This window comes from Mustela putorius, unplaced genomic scaffold (genome assembly GCF_011764305.1).
Source record: "Mustela putorius furo isolate JIRA1106 unplaced genomic scaffold, ASM1176430v1.1 tig00003853_pilon_pilon_pilon, whole genome shotgun sequence".
NCBI classification, from domain to species: domain Eukaryota; kingdom Metazoa; phylum Chordata; class Mammalia; order Carnivora; family Mustelidae; genus Mustela; species Mustela putorius.
Genome location: NW_025422005.1, coordinates 11,817,577 through 11,834,375, shown reverse-complemented (window position 1 = coordinate 11,834,375; position 16,799 = coordinate 11,817,577). Strand labels below are relative to the sequence as shown.

The window sequence follows — 16,799 nt, the reverse complement described above, 5'->3', positions numbered from 1 at the left end:
CCCACAGCCTGACAACATTTCTAGGGGCTGGAGAGCCCAGGAGGGAGGGGATAGTGTATCTGGCCCTTTGTGGCTCCATCTCCTGGGCACTGGGGACAGGTCTTTGGTCTAAAGAAGGGCTCCAACTCAGAGTTGGACCCATCCAGGCTTTGGGGTCTGGGCTGTGCGTTCTGATGGCCAAGAGGAACTGGTGTGCAGCATCAGAATGAACCGGGGACAGGACTGGGCAGCCCTGAATTTCTGCCTCTGTTTCTTGCCTATGGCCCATCGGCCTGAGGTAGAGAGGTGGTGGGAGGTGACAGCTCGGACACCCACACCTTTGTCTCTTCCGCTCCTTTCCTTTACAGGAAAATACCTCAGGAGTTGGCGCGCTGGCTGCCCAGTCCTGGCTCCCCGTTGTACCTGTAACCTGTCACCAGTCAGGCTCTCCTCCTGCCATGCCACTGAAACTGCTCCGGTGCCAGATCCAGAGAGAGGTCCCTTCTCTTCTTCCTCTAGAGAGCCGCCAGGGGCATCTGACCCAGATGATCGGCTGTCCTCCCTCAAACACTTTCCGCTTGGCTTCTGGGGCACACGGCTCTCCTCTCCTCCACCTGACTTCTCCTTCGCTGCTCTGTCCTCCTAACTGAAGCGTACCCCAGGCAGCAGCGGGCTGCCCCCCAAACTGCCAGCAGCTCTGGGCAGAGCACATAGTTAAGTTGATGATGAATTTTACTGATACAAAGGCCTTACAGCACACAGCATACTAACATGTTGTTACTAACTAACATACTAACATGTATGTTACTCTTCTTTATAAAATTACTCGGAAATCCCATAAATCCCTTTGATCCTTACAGAATGCCTCTCAAAACCACAGCCCAACCATGCTGGCCATTCAACCACAACTCCCCAAATGCAGTTGCCTCCCAACCTGCTCTTTCTTTCCCCCAATAAATTCATTGTCATGAAATTTGATACGTGACATAAATGCAGATGAATATTTTCATTTGCGTTCAAGAATAAAATGAAGGCGAAGCCGTGGAGTTAAGCCTCACTCCGTCGGTGATAGGAACAACCTCTTTGCTGAACCAGTGAAGGCTAGACAAACACCTCCCTCCTTCTTGTGCTAATCACAACGTAACACGCTTTTAAATCCCCTTTTCTTCATCAGTAAAACTGTAAGTGGAGCTCCGATTTGTAGACTTTGCCAATTTCCATGGCCTAGAGACTTCCACCAATGGCCAATATCAAGTTACCAATGCAACATCTTTGAACTCAAGAGTTGCACAAAGAAACGCACAATGGCACCCCCTACCTCACTATTTCTACCAGACAGAGGTAAATGATCACAGAGCATAGATCTTGGTAGAGTTTAACAAAATAGTAAGGAAGTGGAGATAATTTTGATTATCACCTTTGTTTTAAATATAACTTATTTACTTGTAAGCATATAGAATTTAATTTTAAATACTGTCATGGAGGGATACCTGGGTGACACAGTCAGCTGAGCGACCAACTCTTGGTTTTGGTTTAGGTCATGACCTCAAGATCATGAGATTGAGCCCTCCATAGGACTCTACACTCAGTGTGGAGTCTGCATGAGATTCTCTCCCCTTTTCCCCGTCCCCTTACATGTGTGTGTGCACATGCGTGCGCTCTCTCTCTCCCTCTCTCTCTTCTCTCTTTCTCTCAAAAATAAATGAATAAATATTTTTTAAAGATTTTATTTATTTATTTGACAGACAGAGATCACAAGTAGGCAGAGAGGCAGGCAGAGAGAGAGAGAGGAGGAAGCAGGCTCCCTGCTAAGCAGAGAGCCCAATGCGGGGCTCAATCCCAGGACCCTGGGATTATGACCTGAGCCGAAGGCAGAGGTTTCCACCGAGCCACCCAGGGGCCCCAATGGATGAATATTTTTAAAATTAAAAAAATAAATAAATACTATCATGGCTGTGTTTGCCAACAGGTTCATAAACCTCCTAAAAAATGGACAATCAGGTCCTCTTGGGGAAGGACCCTCCTGTACTGCTAAAACTGGGTACTATTCCCCTCTCTCCCAGGCTTCCCTAGAGGAAGTCACAGCCTTTAACCAGGTGACTGTACACTGGGGAAAAGGAAATGATCAGACTTTTCCAGCTTTATTGGACACTGGCTCTGAACTGAGGCTAATTCCAGGAGATGCACATGTCATGGCCACCTGCCAGTCAGAGTAGAGGTTTTCAGTGGTCAGGTGGCCAATGGGTTTAGCTCAGGTCTAGTTCCCATTCTGTGATTTCCCCCCCTCCATTCCAGAATGCATAGTTGGAACAGAACTCAGCAACTGGCAGGGTCACCTCATAGGCACTCCTGTGAGGATGTCCCAGCTGGCTCCAGCCCACCCGGCCCCAGGGCTTAGTGCTCAGTCCTATTGTCTGGTGACATTCACCACCTTGATGATCTCCACCTGCCATGATGATATGCATAGAACCTCTACTTTTCATCTTCAGACCCTTATAGCTAATTGCTCTTTGAACATCTCCCTTGGATGTCTAACAGGCACTTTAAATGTAACATGTCCATATAGAATCATAAAGGAAACAATCCAACAAGAAGATATAACAATTGTAAATATTTATGCACCCAGCATGGGAGCACCCAAATACATAAAGCAGCTAATAACAAACATAAAGGAAGTAATTGATAGTAATACAATGATTGTAGGGAACTTTAACAACCCAATTATATCAATGGATAGATCATCCAAACAGGAAATCAACAAGGAAACAGTGGCTTTGAATGACACACTGGACTAGATGGAAATAACAGATAGATTCAACATTCCACCCTAAGACAGCAGACTATATGTTCTTTTCAAGTGCACACAGAACATTCTCCAGAAGAGATCACATATTAGGCCACAAAACAAGTCTCAAAAAATTCAAAAATACTGAAGTCATACCATGCATCTTTTCTGACTATAACACTATGAAATTAGAATTCAACCACAAGAAAAAAATCTGGAACGTACACAAATACATGGAAGTTAAATAACATGCTGCTCTAAACAATGAATGTTTCAATTAATGAAACAAGAAATCAAAGAGGAAATTTAAAAGAACATGGAGACAAATGAAAATGAAATGGTCCAAAATCTTTGGGATGCAGCAAAAGCTATTCTAAGAGGGCAGTTTATGCCAATACAGTCCAAGCACAAGAAGAAAGAAAATCTCAAACAACCTAATCTTACACCTAAAGAAGCTAGAAAAAGAACAACAAACAAAACTCAAAACCAGTATAAGGAAGGAAAAAAGATAAAGATCAGAGCAGAAATAAATGAAATAAAAACAAACAAATAAACAAACAAAACAAATAGAACAGATCAATGAAACCAGGAGCTGGCTCTTTAAAAAGATCAACAAAATTGATATACCTCTAGCCAGACTCCGAGAGAGAGAGAGAGAGAGAGAGAGAGATAGGGAAAGAGAGGATGCAAATAAACAAAATCAGAAATGAAAGAGGAGAAACAACAACAGACCCAATAGAAATACAAAGAATTGTAAGAGAATAATATGAAAAATTACATGCCAAAAAATTGGGCAACCTAGAAGAAATGGATAAATTCCTAGAAACATATACCTACCAAAACTGAACCAGAAAGAAATAGAAAACTTGAACAGACTGATTACCAGCAATAAAATTGAATCAGTAATCAAAAAACTCCCAACAAAGAAAAGTCCAGGACCAGATGACTTCACAGGTGATTTCTACCAAATGTTTAAAGAGTTAATACCTATTCTTCTCAAACTGTTCCAAAAAACAGAAGAGGAAAGCTTCCAAATTCATTTTATGAGGCCAGCATTATCATGATATCAAAACAAGATAAAGACACCAAAAAGAGAGAACGAACTACAGGCCAATAGCTATCATAAACACAGATACAAAAATCCTCAACAAAATATTAGCAAACTGAATCTAACAACCTATTTAAAAAAAATCATGCACTGCGATCAAGTGGCATTTATTCCTGAAATACAAGGGTGGTTTAATATTCACATATCAATCATCATGATATATCACATCAACAAGAGGAAGAATAAAACTATATGATCATTTCAGTAGATGCAGAAAAAGCATTCAACAAAGTACAACATCCCTCTATGATAAAAATCCTCAACAAAGTAGGTTCAGAGGGAACACACCTCAACATTAAATAAAGGCCTTAAATAAAAACAACACATCATATTGAATGGTAAAAAACTGAGAGCTCTTCCTCTAAGATCAGAAACAAGATACAGATGTCCACTTTCATTTATTCAACATAGTCCTGGAAGTCACAGCCACAGCAATCAGACAAGAAAAAGAAGTAAAAGGCACCCAAATTGGTAAGGAAGAAATAAAACTCTCACTATTTGCAGATCACATGATACTATATATAGAAAACCCTAAAGAAACTACTAGAACTGATATGTGAATTCAGTATCACAGGAAATGAATTGTATCCCAGGATACAAAATCAATGTACAAAAATCTGTTGCAGTTCTATATACCAAAAGAAAGAAAAATTAAGAAAATAATCCCATTTACAATTGCACCATAAATAATAAATTATCTGGGAATAAACTTAACCAAGGTGGTGAAAGAGTTGTATGCTGAAAACTATAAAACATGAAAGAAATAAAAAATGACACAAACAGAAAGATGTTCCATGCTCATGGATTAGAACAACAAATATTGTTAAAATGCCCATACTACCCAAAGCAGTCTACAGATTTAATGCAAACGCTATCAAATACCAACAGCATTTTTCATAGAACTATAACAAAGAATCCTAAAATTTGTATGGACTACAACAGACAAGGAAAAGCCAAAGCAATCTTGAAAAAGAACAAAACTAGAGATATTGTAATTTCAGATATCAGGATATGCCACCAACCTACAGTAATCGAAACAGGATGCTCCTGGCTCAAAAATAGATACATAGACCAATGGAAAAGAGTAGAAAACACAGGAATAAACCCACAATTATATGGTCAATTAATCTTCAACAAAGGAGGCAAGAATATCCATTGTGAAAAAGTCTCTTCAACAAATGGTATTGGGAAAACGGGACAGCTACGTGTAAAAGAATGTAACCGGACAACTTGTACCATATACAAAAATAAACTCAAAATGAATTAAGGACCTAAATGTGAGACCTGAAACCATAAAAAGTTCTCGCATTTAGGTCCTTAATTAATTTTGAGAGTATAGGCAGTAATCTCTCTGACATCCACCGTAGCAACATTTTTCTAGATATGTCTCTTGAGGCAAGGGAAACAGAAGCAAAAGTGAATTATGGGGACTACATCAAAATAGAAAGTGTCTGCACAGTGAAGGAACCAATCAACAGAACTAAAAGGCAATCTATGGGATGGGAGAAGATATTTGCAAGTGACGTGTCCAATAAAGGGTTAATATCCAAAATATATAAAGAATGGATACAACTCAAACCTCACAAAAAACAAATTTTAAAGAAGTGGGAAGAAGACATGAACAGACATTTCTCCAAAGAAGACATCCAGATGGCCAACAGACACATGAAAAGGTGTTCAACATCACTCGTCATCAGGGAAATGCAAATCAGAACGACAATGAGACATCACCTCACACCTGTCAGAATGGCTAAAACCCAAAACCCAAGAAACAAGTGTCAGCGAGGATGTAGAGAAAAAGGAATCTTCACACACTGTTGGTGGGAATGCAAACTGGTGCAGCCATTCTGGAAAACAGTACAGAGGGTCCTCAAAATATTAACAATAGAACTACCCTATGACCCAATAATTCCCCTACTGAGTGTTTACCCAAGCCACACAAAAACACTAATTTGAAAAGATATATGCATCCCTAAGTTTACTGCAGCTTACCAACAACAGCCAAATTATGGAAGCAGCCCAAGTGTCCATTGATAGATAAATGTATAAAAAAGATGTGTTTTATATGTATATAGTGTATGTGTGTATATATATACACACACACACACTAATGAGTACACTTCCATGAAGAGCACTGGTTAATGTATAGAATTGTTGAATCACTATATTGTGTACCTGAAACCAGTGTAACACTGTATGTTAACTATACTGGAATAATTTTTTTAAAAGAAGTTCTACTCTAAAAACAATAATGTAAATAACTAACTAAATAAATAAATAAATTTATAGTGTCCAAAATCAAACTCCTACCTCCCCACCCCTGCCCCGTCCAGACCTTCCCCTGCCTCTCCATCCTCGGGTTCACCCTGGGGTCCCCTCCCTCCCTTGCACCCAGGACCCAGCAAACCCTAAGGACTCCACCTTCATGTCATGCCCAGGGCAGACACTCTTACCTCGCCAATAGCTAACACCCCAGAGCAGATCACCAATCACTTTCACATGAATTTTTACAAGCAGCTGGTCTCCTGCCTCCTCTCCTGTTGCCCTCAGTCTGTTCTGGACCTATCTGCAAAAGGGTCCTCTTTATTAAAAAAAAAAAAAAAAAAAAAAAAAACACCCTCTGGTGTCCCTCCTGCTTGTAACCCTTCCACAGAGTCAAACTGGCTTCCAGACCATGTGGCTTCCCTTTCCCCCTTTTCCCAGACTCAGCTCCTTGCTCTCCCTCTAGCACGTTCATCTCACTCCTACCTCAGGCCCTTTGCACCTGCAGTTCTTGCTCAAGATGTTCAGCTCACAGATATCTGCTGAGTCCTTACCCCTCATTTCCTTCTCAGAAAAGTCTTCCCTGCCCAATTCAGGACAGTGTGATAAGAAGACACCATGAACACCACACTCTCTTACCCTATGAGCCAGCTTCATGTCACCTGACATATTCTGCTTATTTTGACATATTTGCTTATTGCCTGTCCCCCCTGTTTCTCCCTCTAGAATGCAGGCATTTTTTCCCACCTTACTCCTTAAACCTACTGTCATCTGAGCGCCCAGCTCAGTGTCTGGCACAGACCAGGAGGACAGTAAAACTTTGTGTTACGGATGAGGACAGGGAAACCCAGAAACCCAGGACTGCCCAGCTGGAAGGTGGCCCTGCTGGACTTGAATCCAACCTGCCCAGCCCCAGAGTCTTTCCCCACACATCCCAAAAGCAAGCAGGCACGAGCCCCAGCTGGTGGCAGAAAGGTTACCAGCTCCTGGGAGACACCTACCCTGCCCCAGCCAGGGACTGGCTATCACTCAGCCCAGAGCCATCGCCAGACACAGCCCTTTCAAGGAGAGTGGGGTTCTACGAAGCCAATCCCCAGCTTTGGGCAGAAGTTGACATTTCCAAATCACAGCCCTGGCATGCAACTCCCTATTCGGGGTAAGAAATAATAGGAACAGTAATAACAGTGGTAAAAGAAGAGGGGGAAGAGCAGGAACAGATGCTCTGGGGCTGTCCAGCCCTTCCAAGCCCAGCGCTGCTGCCTCCGGGGTGCTGGGAGTCCGCTCCCGGCTTCTTTCTACCTGGCAGGTGCCAGGACAGTCCCTCCAAGGCCAGGCCTCCGGGAGAGGTGATGTCGTGCATGAGGACCACGATGGGCCGGGCTGACCCCCTGGGCCGCCGCTTCCATGCCGGTCTCTCCTGCCCTCTGGCCCCCACGGCCTTCCCCGTTCCATCACGCCGACCCAGGTGGTTCCCCTTGGGTTGCCTCTCGGGGTAGAAAAGGTGCAAGAGCCAAGGCTCTCCCAAGCAGGAGCTTTGCAGACTGCGGGGGAGAGGAAGGGGCCGCTGCTTCCCGCTGGTGCCCACGCTTGGCAGGTTATGCCCAATAGGCCCTCACCATCTCAGAGCCTCCTTCGCTTGGTGTCCTCCCCTAGACCGTGCCCAGGCCTCGAAGAGGGGGTCCACCCCCTCATCTCTCAAGCTCCCGGATCTGTGGCTGGGGCCGTGGATGAACAGGTGGGGGTGTAACCAGCAGGGGTAGGAGATTGAGGGCAGCTGGGTCGGAGCCTCCACTGACCCCTGCTGGCCAGCTGCCCTGCAGCGGAGTCTCACAGAGCAACCCCCAGACCCAACCCAGACTCACAGGCAAATAAAATAACAGACTTGAAAGCACCCATCAGATGAGAGGGTGTAAGTCATTACCACACATGTCAGCGTTGTGTCTTTATCATCATGTCCATGCTGATGCCAATGAGCTAGGGCCCTTCTCCCACCTCTGCAGGGGTGCGGGGTGAGGAAGGGGATGGGCGAGAAGAAATCTGTATTCTTGAAGACCCACTTCAGATGCCATCTCTCTGCGGACAGAAGTGTGGGTTCTGTGCAGAGTGTGGGCCCAAACCCGGTCGCTCACCTGCTCTGAGCCTCTGTTTTCCTCCTCTTGGAAATGGGTATAATCCAAAGAGCTACTTCCTAGGGCTGTGCGGGGGGGGGGGGTTTCCAGGAGATGATGATTTAAAGTGCTTAGCATACAGTACGTGCTTAAAAGGCATTAGGTGCCGCTGCCACCATTACTATCTCTCAGCCCAGAGCCCCCCAAATAGCCCAGCCCATAAGGGCCAGCTTCCTGTGACCTTTCCCCGTGTTCCCATAGCGCAGGTTCAGACCTTCCCTGGGGCCCTGTCGCAGTCCATCTGTGTCCCCCAGAGCCGCAGACTACCCGCGACCCGTGTGCATCCGTGCACCCCAAACCTGGTATGCACCAGGTTCAGAAAGAGGCTGTGAGGAGAAGAGAGTCAATTCTTAGAAAATCTCACAGAAGGAGGCGCCGACGGTGAGGTGGGGAATTTCAAGTCAACAGGTAGTTCCCAGCCATCTGATGAGGCAGGAGGACAGCGTGTTCCGCGGGTAACAGTGGGGAGGAAGATGCTGGGGTGGCTTTTCCCAGCACCTACCATGTGCCAGGTACCTGCTCAGATTTTGACACCCATGATGTCATCTGCACTCACAGCTACCCTCACAGGTATGTGTTGCTGTCCTCATCTAGCCCATGAAGAAATCTCAGAGAGGTTAAGTAATTTTCTTGGGGTCACACAGCTGACAAAGGGAGGAAAGAGCAGCAGGTTTATCTCCCATCATATGCTGTACTGATTGACATGAAAATGAACGTGTGTTCCCTGAGCATGCCCCCACGGGGACTGGAAGGGTGAGTTAGTTGGGGAAGACGTAGGAAGGAAAAGGGAAAATGGAACTTTGCAACACAAGCTCCTACACATGATTCCTTGAGATTGGGGGGGCGGGGGTTGGCATGGAACCCAAGGCAGTGTGTGGGGCACCGAGTCAGGAAAGCCATGTCCCCTCTTCCCCACACAAGCACCTGAACTTTGCAGGAGTGAGGCTGGTGCAGGCCAAGAGGACAGCGCCCATGACCTCCTGGCTCCTGCTTCCCCCAAAACAGTAAGTCTGTGGAGTATCTGCCCAGGCCCTGGGTCAGAGAAAGGTCTCAGAGATCATCTTGGCCTGCCTCCAGCCCATCACAGGGCTCTGTGCTTGAACACTTCCTGGGCCAGGCAGCTCACTACCACACATCCCTTTGTGCTTTGACAGCTCAGGTAATTAGAAAGCTTTTCCTTTTGCTCAGCTGCACCTTCCCAGAAGCTTCCTCCTACTGGGGTTCAGCAGGCCACACCTTACCCCAACTACTCAGAAACTTACCACTGGTCTCTAAGGAGAGGAGAAACACAACAGTCTTGGAGAAGTCCCTCCCGTGCCCTTCATCATAGCTGCTGCTTGGATGTCACCAGCCTCCCCAGAGGATAGAGTTGAGGGGTTTGGGGCCCCTCTTCCCAGCCCAGGGCCTGGGCAAGGAGGGCAGGATGGTCCTGACCTAGCCTCCAGCTGGGTGGGTGGGGATGGGGGCACGGTGGCAAAGGACACGCATGCTCCGGAGGGTTGCCCAGGGCTGGGGAGAGGCAAAGGCAGGAGAATAATGCAGAATCGAATGGAAAGGCTGAGAAGCGGGCCAGCGGGCAGCTCTCGAGCAAATGGGGCCAACCAAGCCGACAGCCGCCCTCACACCTGGCCAGACACCTGCCCCCTGGGTGCCCCCAAGGTGCCACCTTCCAGCCACAGGCACAAGAAATGACATAGCGCCAGCCAGCAGGACCCAGCAAGTCCTCTCTGGTACAGCCAGCCCCGTGGATGCTTCTGCTGGGTGCTAAGACCTACCATAGCCGACGGTCCCAGAGAGCTGGGCAGCCCCTCCAGGCTCCAGTCCTAAAGGACAGCAGCTGCCCAGGGGCCCAGGGAGCTCCCAGTTAGTGCTGCAGGCTGCCCTGCCTCAACACGCATTCCCTGGGCACCACACCGGGCACGGGAAGGGCAGGGGTGAGTCACCCCGGCCCTGCCCTCATGGGTCCACACGGGGCAGGTACACCGTGGTGTGCACCACACTGCTATTCCATTCTAATACCATCCCCCTTGACCTCTGCCTGCTGAGTGGGGAAGTCAGGATTCCTCTCCCCATTTTACAGAAGACAGATTGAAATTCAAAGGGAGATCACATATAGGGACACAGTGGCAGAGCCAGGATTTGCCCCCACTTGGGACAGACTCCAAAGTTCAGCCTCTACCTTCTATCTCACTCCTCCCCTTGAACTGACGAGCAACACAGAAGATTCCCAGACCTCGAGGTGTTTGGGGGTGGAACTCATGGCATTTGGGATCAGGTAGACCTGAGCTCAAATCTCAGCTCCTGTGGGACTTGGGGCAAGTGTCTCGACCTCTCTGTGTCTCCATGTCTTTGTCTGCAAAATATGGACCATAGTTGTCCACACCTTGTGGGGTTGTTGGGACACTTCATTGAGCTAAGGCCGCGAGCCCTTGCTACAGTGCCACCCCCTGTCATTACGGTCACAAAGGACTTGGAGAGAGAGCAGATCCTGGAGAGAAGGCTGGTAGGTAAGAGGATCCTTGTACCTCCCTTCCCTACCCGACTTAACCAAAAATATGGGTGATTAACATCCACATCCTGAAGTTCCTTTTGCTCTCAGACAAAGACTGGAGTCCCTCACCGGCGGGTACAGGCTGTATCACCTCCCAGTGCCAAGCCCGGCAGGGACCTGGACACAAGGTAGGTTTCAGTAGGATCTGTTAAATGCCCTCCATGGGGCAAAGGCCCCAGAAGGTCCCCCAGCTTCCCCACCCCAGTGTGGCCTTCTCCTCGGACGCCCCTGGGTGCTGGCTGTGGCTGGCCCCTTGCAGACCCCACGTCACAGGCAGACACTTTCTCCTAAATCTAGAAGGGTGCAGGGTGTGGCTGTGTTCTCTGTTTCCTTCCTTCCCAGTGATAACAATCATGGGTAGCTTATGCCCTGTCATTGCTCAGGGAGGGGCACACCCAGGACCTGGAAGGAGGGGCCAGGCCGGGGCTGCCTCCTTTCGAGCGGACCCCTGCCTTCCTGGGAGTGCGGGCTGGAGAGGAGAGGACAGGGCTCTCAGCCGCAGGCGCCCCCAGCAGAGCCACATGGGGGCTGGGGACCAGAACCTCCCCCCCCACACCCTCCCCCCCAAGAGAAGCCAAGAGCTATGGATGGGAAGTCACGGGTGAGTCACTTCTTCCCTCCCACCCACGGGCTCCCCAACTGCAGAAAGAAAAGCATGCCTGTGCGTACACATTTCATGCGAGATGAAATTCCTCATCTGTAAAATGGGGGCCAAAGCCACAGGTAGGAACAAGAAGCAACGTCAGCCCCGCCGTGCAGGGGCGAAGCAGGCGAGGCTAAGTGATGGGCCCAAGGTCACACGGCCTGCAAGTATGCGCCTGAACCCCCACCAGAGGTCACGACTCTGCAGTCAGTGCACTGACTCTCCGGTGGTCCCAACCCCACCGTGAGGGACCCAGTGAGGATGGCAGCTGGCCTTCCATCCCCGGTGAGGAACCTGAGCCCAGCCACCTCGGCTCGGCCCGGCTCAGACCACACAGTGTACCCACTGCCGGGTCCGACTGTGGAGTTTTCAACCCTGCCTTAGCCCACCTCTCCCAGCACAGTGCCTGTGACCCAGGTGGGGGTAGGCGGGGTCGTAAATTGTGACTGGAGCACTTGAAGGGCTTCAAGTGGCCTCGGGCTCCAGAGCAGGGTGACTGGCTTCTCTGGGGCATTTGGAGGGCCAAACACCGCTCTGCACCTCCTGTGAGGGCAGGACCCTGACAAGAGCCAGTGCGTCCCAGCTCCCTCGGCCCTGGCCCCGAGAGCCCAGCGCCCACACACGGTCTCGATGGCACCTGTCCGGGCCCACAGCTGAGGCCCACGTCCCGGGCTCCCCGGTAGCTGACGTCCTCAGCTGGTTGCGGATTTGCCAGCTCCTTCTAGCCCCACATACCACCCACAACATCTTCGAGCCTCAGGACCCCTTGGCAGAGCTAAACAGCTGCTTAGCAGCTCCCCAAAAGGGAGTAGAACCTTCTCTGGACAGAGCAAAGCTGAGGACATGTGACACAGAGAGCATTTTGGGGTCGGGAGGAATCTACCTCACCTGGGAGCGACCCTCCCTTTCTTGGTGTCTCAAGTGCTCTCTCGGGGTCCCTAGAGGGTGGGCCCACCGAGCGAGGAGGGGCAGGGACTGGGAGGAGACGGGACTGCCGGGGGTCGGGGGTCGGGGGTCAGGGGTCGGCAGTGATGGAAGCTGGAAGGGAAACCAACCCGGAAATGATGGGAGGGGCAGGGAGGGGAGGACAGAGAGACCGACGGGGAGGGGCCCTTGGTCTTAAATGGCAGGTGGCCAGGGGGACCAGGGGGGCAGGGACACCTGTAGGATTAAAAAGTGACCGACCTCAGAGGTCTGCCCCGACGCCAACATTTTCCATCCCAAGAACACACAGCGCATGTTCCATGTCCGGCCCCCGCGGAGGGCGGGGAGGACCCCGGCCCCAGAGTCTCCAGGCACCTCACATTCAAACTGCAACATTACTTCTAACAAAGGAATGCGGTGCGGCCCAGGTTGGAGCCAGGAAGAGAGACGGTCCTCACCCGGCTTTCAAACCCTGGTCCAGCCCGGCTCTCGGAGTCTGTCCGTCATTACGAATTAGTGTCTACGGCAATCCGGTAATTACCCCGTGAGCCGCACAATTATACCTCACTGTACTTCTGCGCACGTTAAAAGCATCAATTTATTCAATGTAAACATTAAGAATATATATACCACAGGTTTTATAACTCTGTTTTGGCATTTTCATTTTTTGAAATACACAGAACTCCAGGAAAAAGCAGCAGCCTGGGGCCTCTCTCCAGCTCCTTGGAGAGACCCCCCCGACCCGGAGTCCCTCTTTCCTGGGCACCTCGAATGTTACCCGTCTGTTCTGAAGAGTCTATTTTGCTCTGAAGCTTTTGCAGGACAGGGGGAGGCTTTGGAGAGATCCAGGAGGATGTCTCTTCCCCCTCCCCCCACAGCCAGCTTCTCCGGGACAGAGAGTAAACATTCATTACAGCCTCCAGCCTGGGGCTCTCATTCTGGCCTCTGGGCGGACAAGGAGGGCCAGACCGCACCACTTATGGACTCCCCACACTCCCCACCCTCCCCTTTTTTGGCATGCGTCCTCTGGGGGCCACCTCCAAGCATGGACAGGGACAACCAGGGTAATCTGACCAGTTAGTGTGGGGGGTGGGGAGCAAGTCTGCTGGGGCGATGGTTCAGGGTGGGGAGCTAGTCCTTTGGAGTGGGGGGGTTTCTATAGCACATCCTGAGAGGATTTCAAGGGTTCCTTGGGCTGGGGCACACAATTACCCCAAAGACAAATATTTCTCTACAAGGTCCACACAGCACCTCGAACTCATCACCGCGCATCTCCACCTCCATTGGCTCTCCTGGGAGGCTTAGCCTCCTGGCAGCTCAGGTGACGGGCAAACCTCCTCTTTGGGGTTGGGGGGGCTTTCCCCTTCAATCGGCAAGGCTAAGTAGAAACCCGCTGCCTGGCCTCAGCTGGAGCAGGACACCAATGGGCGTGGAGGAGCCCCAAGTTCATCATCCTAGACAGCCCGGGCCCTGGGTAACCTTCAGGCTCTTCTTCAAACCTTCCCAGGCTGAAAAGGCCATGCCCGCTTCGCTACCCATCTTAGACCAGTCGGTGGGAATGGGGGGGGGGGTCTTCCTTTCGTCTCCTTTTAAAACCAACTTGCTGCAAATAAACTTCCGTTTTCTAACTTAGAGACCCTCAGTATTTACACCCCTGGTCAAGACCAACGCCCAGGATGAAGGCTCCCTAAGGGCTGTTAGGTGGGGGGGTGGTCTCTCAAAATGCTCACTCCGGGGGGCGCCTGGGTGGCTCAGTCAGTGAAGTGCTCGACTCTTCATCTCGGCCCAGGTCTTGATCTCACGGTTATAGGTCTGAGCCCCACATTCAAAATAAAAATAATTAAAAGTGCTCACTTCAGGGCCCCAAAGTAGTGCCCCCACCCCCACCTCCCAGAGTCAACCAGAGCGCAGGAGCTGTGGCCAACCCAGGCAGCTTCCTTGTGCTCCACCGCTAGGCCAGGGCCCGAATCTGAGGGTGCTGGGGTGCTTGGTGATCCCAAAGGGGAACCTCCCTCCGTTCCCACCCCACACACAACCTAACCCGTCCTCTGGGAGCACTCTCGGAGACGTGACGGAAAGAGGGACCGGAGGAGCTGTGAGCACCTCCTCCAGCTTCCAGGGGCCCTAGACACGCAGGGTCTCGCTTATCCCACCTCCCACTCCACTGTCAGATGAGAAAACCAGGGCCCAGAGAAGGACAGCGGCTTGCCCAGGGTCACATAGCCACAAATGGAGCTAGGATGAGAAGCCAAGTCTGTCCAGAATCGGGGTCCGGGGCCCTTGACCTCCACGCTGAACTCAAGACAGGACTCAGCTCACTCTGTTGGGGCTCAGATAAGGAATGAGGCCCAGCAAGGGCCGGTGACTTGGCTGACGCCAGACAGCAAGTCAGATGCTGAGCTCAGACTAGAACCCATGTCTCCTGGCTCCCAGGAAAATGCTTCCGGCCTTAGTCAGCAGCACTGTGTAGGGCCCAAGTTTCTGAAATGACCTTCCGGAAACAAGCACCCCCCCAGGATGAGAGCAGAGGTCTGGAATCCAGACAGTGGGGGCCTGCTAGCGATTCCTTCCCTGCCCTTGGTGTTAGAGCTGGGTGGCCAGATCAAGTCAGCGTCCAGCTAAATTTGAATTTCAGCGCCAGTTTTTAAAAACACAAGTAGATCCCATAGGATATACTAAAAATTATTATTATTGTTTACCTAAAATGCATACTTAACTGGGCGTCCTGTTTTCCCATTTGCTAAGCCGAGGAAATGCTACGTTAAAAGGACAGGAGAAATGGGATCTCGGCTACCCACCCAGATCCGAGAGAACCAGCCCCATGCCAGGACCCCCAATGGGACTCAGAGCCAAGGTCTGGCCTCCAAGGGTCCTGGCTCCCCCTCCTCAGCCCTGTCTGAGCGGGGTTCAGAGGGTTTCTGGGACAGAGGCCCACCGGAGGCCAAGCGGGAAGGCAGACCCAGCATTCACAACCAGACTGGGACAGCACAGGAACTGAGACCCAGGAGGCAGTGCGAGCTCAGATCCCACCTTGTGACAGATTCCCCAGCCCCCACCTTCTCTGAGCCCCTTATCTGCAGGAGCTCCAGCTCCCTTTTATCCAGCAGGAGTGGAGTCCCTAAATAGTTCCAGACAGAATGGAGTCCACAGACAGTATCAGAGCTGGAAAGGCCCCCCCGAGACCCTCAAGTCCAGCTCCCTCCATGGCCAGGTGAGGAAACTGAAGCCAGACCAGGTCCCTGGGCCCCCGTCTGGGCACAGCCAGGACAGGTCAGAGACTTGAGTCAACAGGAGAAGCTGATTCTCCTAGGGCCCCTCAGATGTCGCCCCTCAGGTGCCCCCATCATGGCCAGCACCGTCACCACCATGGCAAACACAAGCCCGGGTCTGGTTCTAGGTTCTTGTCCTTTATTAACTCCTTGAATCATCCCTCTGACACTCCCTCCTGATCCCAATCACCCTGGCCCGCCTCCAAGGATCAAGCCGCCACACACCCCACACCTCCACCTCCGACAGAAGGGCTGTTGGCAAGAAAGAGAGAGAAACTCAGGGCGGCCCGGTCCTGCTCCCCGTCTTGAGTACCAGTTCATTCTGGCGCCGCACACCAGCGCCTCTCTGATGTCAGAACACAGAGCCCGGGGCTCAGAGCTAGAACCCTGAGGCCAAAGACCCGACCCCAGGTGCCCAGGAGAGACGGAGCCCCAAGATGGGCCTGATACCCTAGCTCCTCCCTGATACCCAGGCTCTCCATCCAGGCCACCTGCTCCACACTCCGAACGACCGACTACCAGCACCCTCTAGCATGCTCGATGTGTCCAACGGGCACCCACCCCATGGCCTCGGGGTCCTCCGGTGCAGCCCAGCCCTCTAGACCCAGACGGGTACCTCTCAGTTCTCACCTGTGAACGTCCACAGACGTCTCAACTCCCACCACACACACGGCGTAGGTGGGTTTCTTGAGGGACAGCCTCACAGATCTCTGCGGGGCCATCCCGTGCCCCGGGCTCCCGGGCTCCGCTCTTCCTATCTCCCCGGCTCCTGTCCTGGGCACCAAGTCGCCAGGAAGGAGCCTGCGTTCTGATGGGTCGGTGCTTCCCTCCTCCCTTTTAATTTCACCCTGTGACCTGATTAGCTGCCTAAACCGAGTCCCCACCTCCTGGCTCCACGCCCAGCCCTCTCACTCAGGCCTGCCAATCCAGGAGGCCAGGGGAGGAGGCACCCCAGGTCTCTCAGAGAGATGGGAAATGGGGGCTTCCGTCGGGGTCCCCGATGGAGCAGGGCTCAGCTGTCCCCGGAAGCTCCCCGGGGGCCCTGTCTCTCCTTCCCTAGCTTTGACTCCAGCCTCAGACCTCGGCGCTTGAACCTTCACGGTCACAACG

At 51.1% G+C, this 16,799-nt stretch overlaps 1 protein-coding gene across 2 annotated transcripts in view; it reads right to left on the bottom strand.

Annotated features, from left to right (window-relative positions):
* PADI1 (peptidyl arginine deiminase 1) overlaps positions 1-16,509 on the bottom strand; it is a 40,794-nt gene extending 24,285 nt beyond the window's left edge. For both annotated transcript variants that reach the window (XM_045063840.1, XM_004741361.3), the window contains exon 1: positions 16,320-16,509. In XM_045063840.1, the coding sequence (XP_044919775.1) occupies positions 16,320-16,411 (92 nt within the window). In that variant the 5' untranslated portion in view covers positions 16,412-16,509. The remainder of the gene's footprint in view (positions 1-16,319) is intronic.
* Positions 16,510-16,799: the final 290 nt, after the last annotated feature.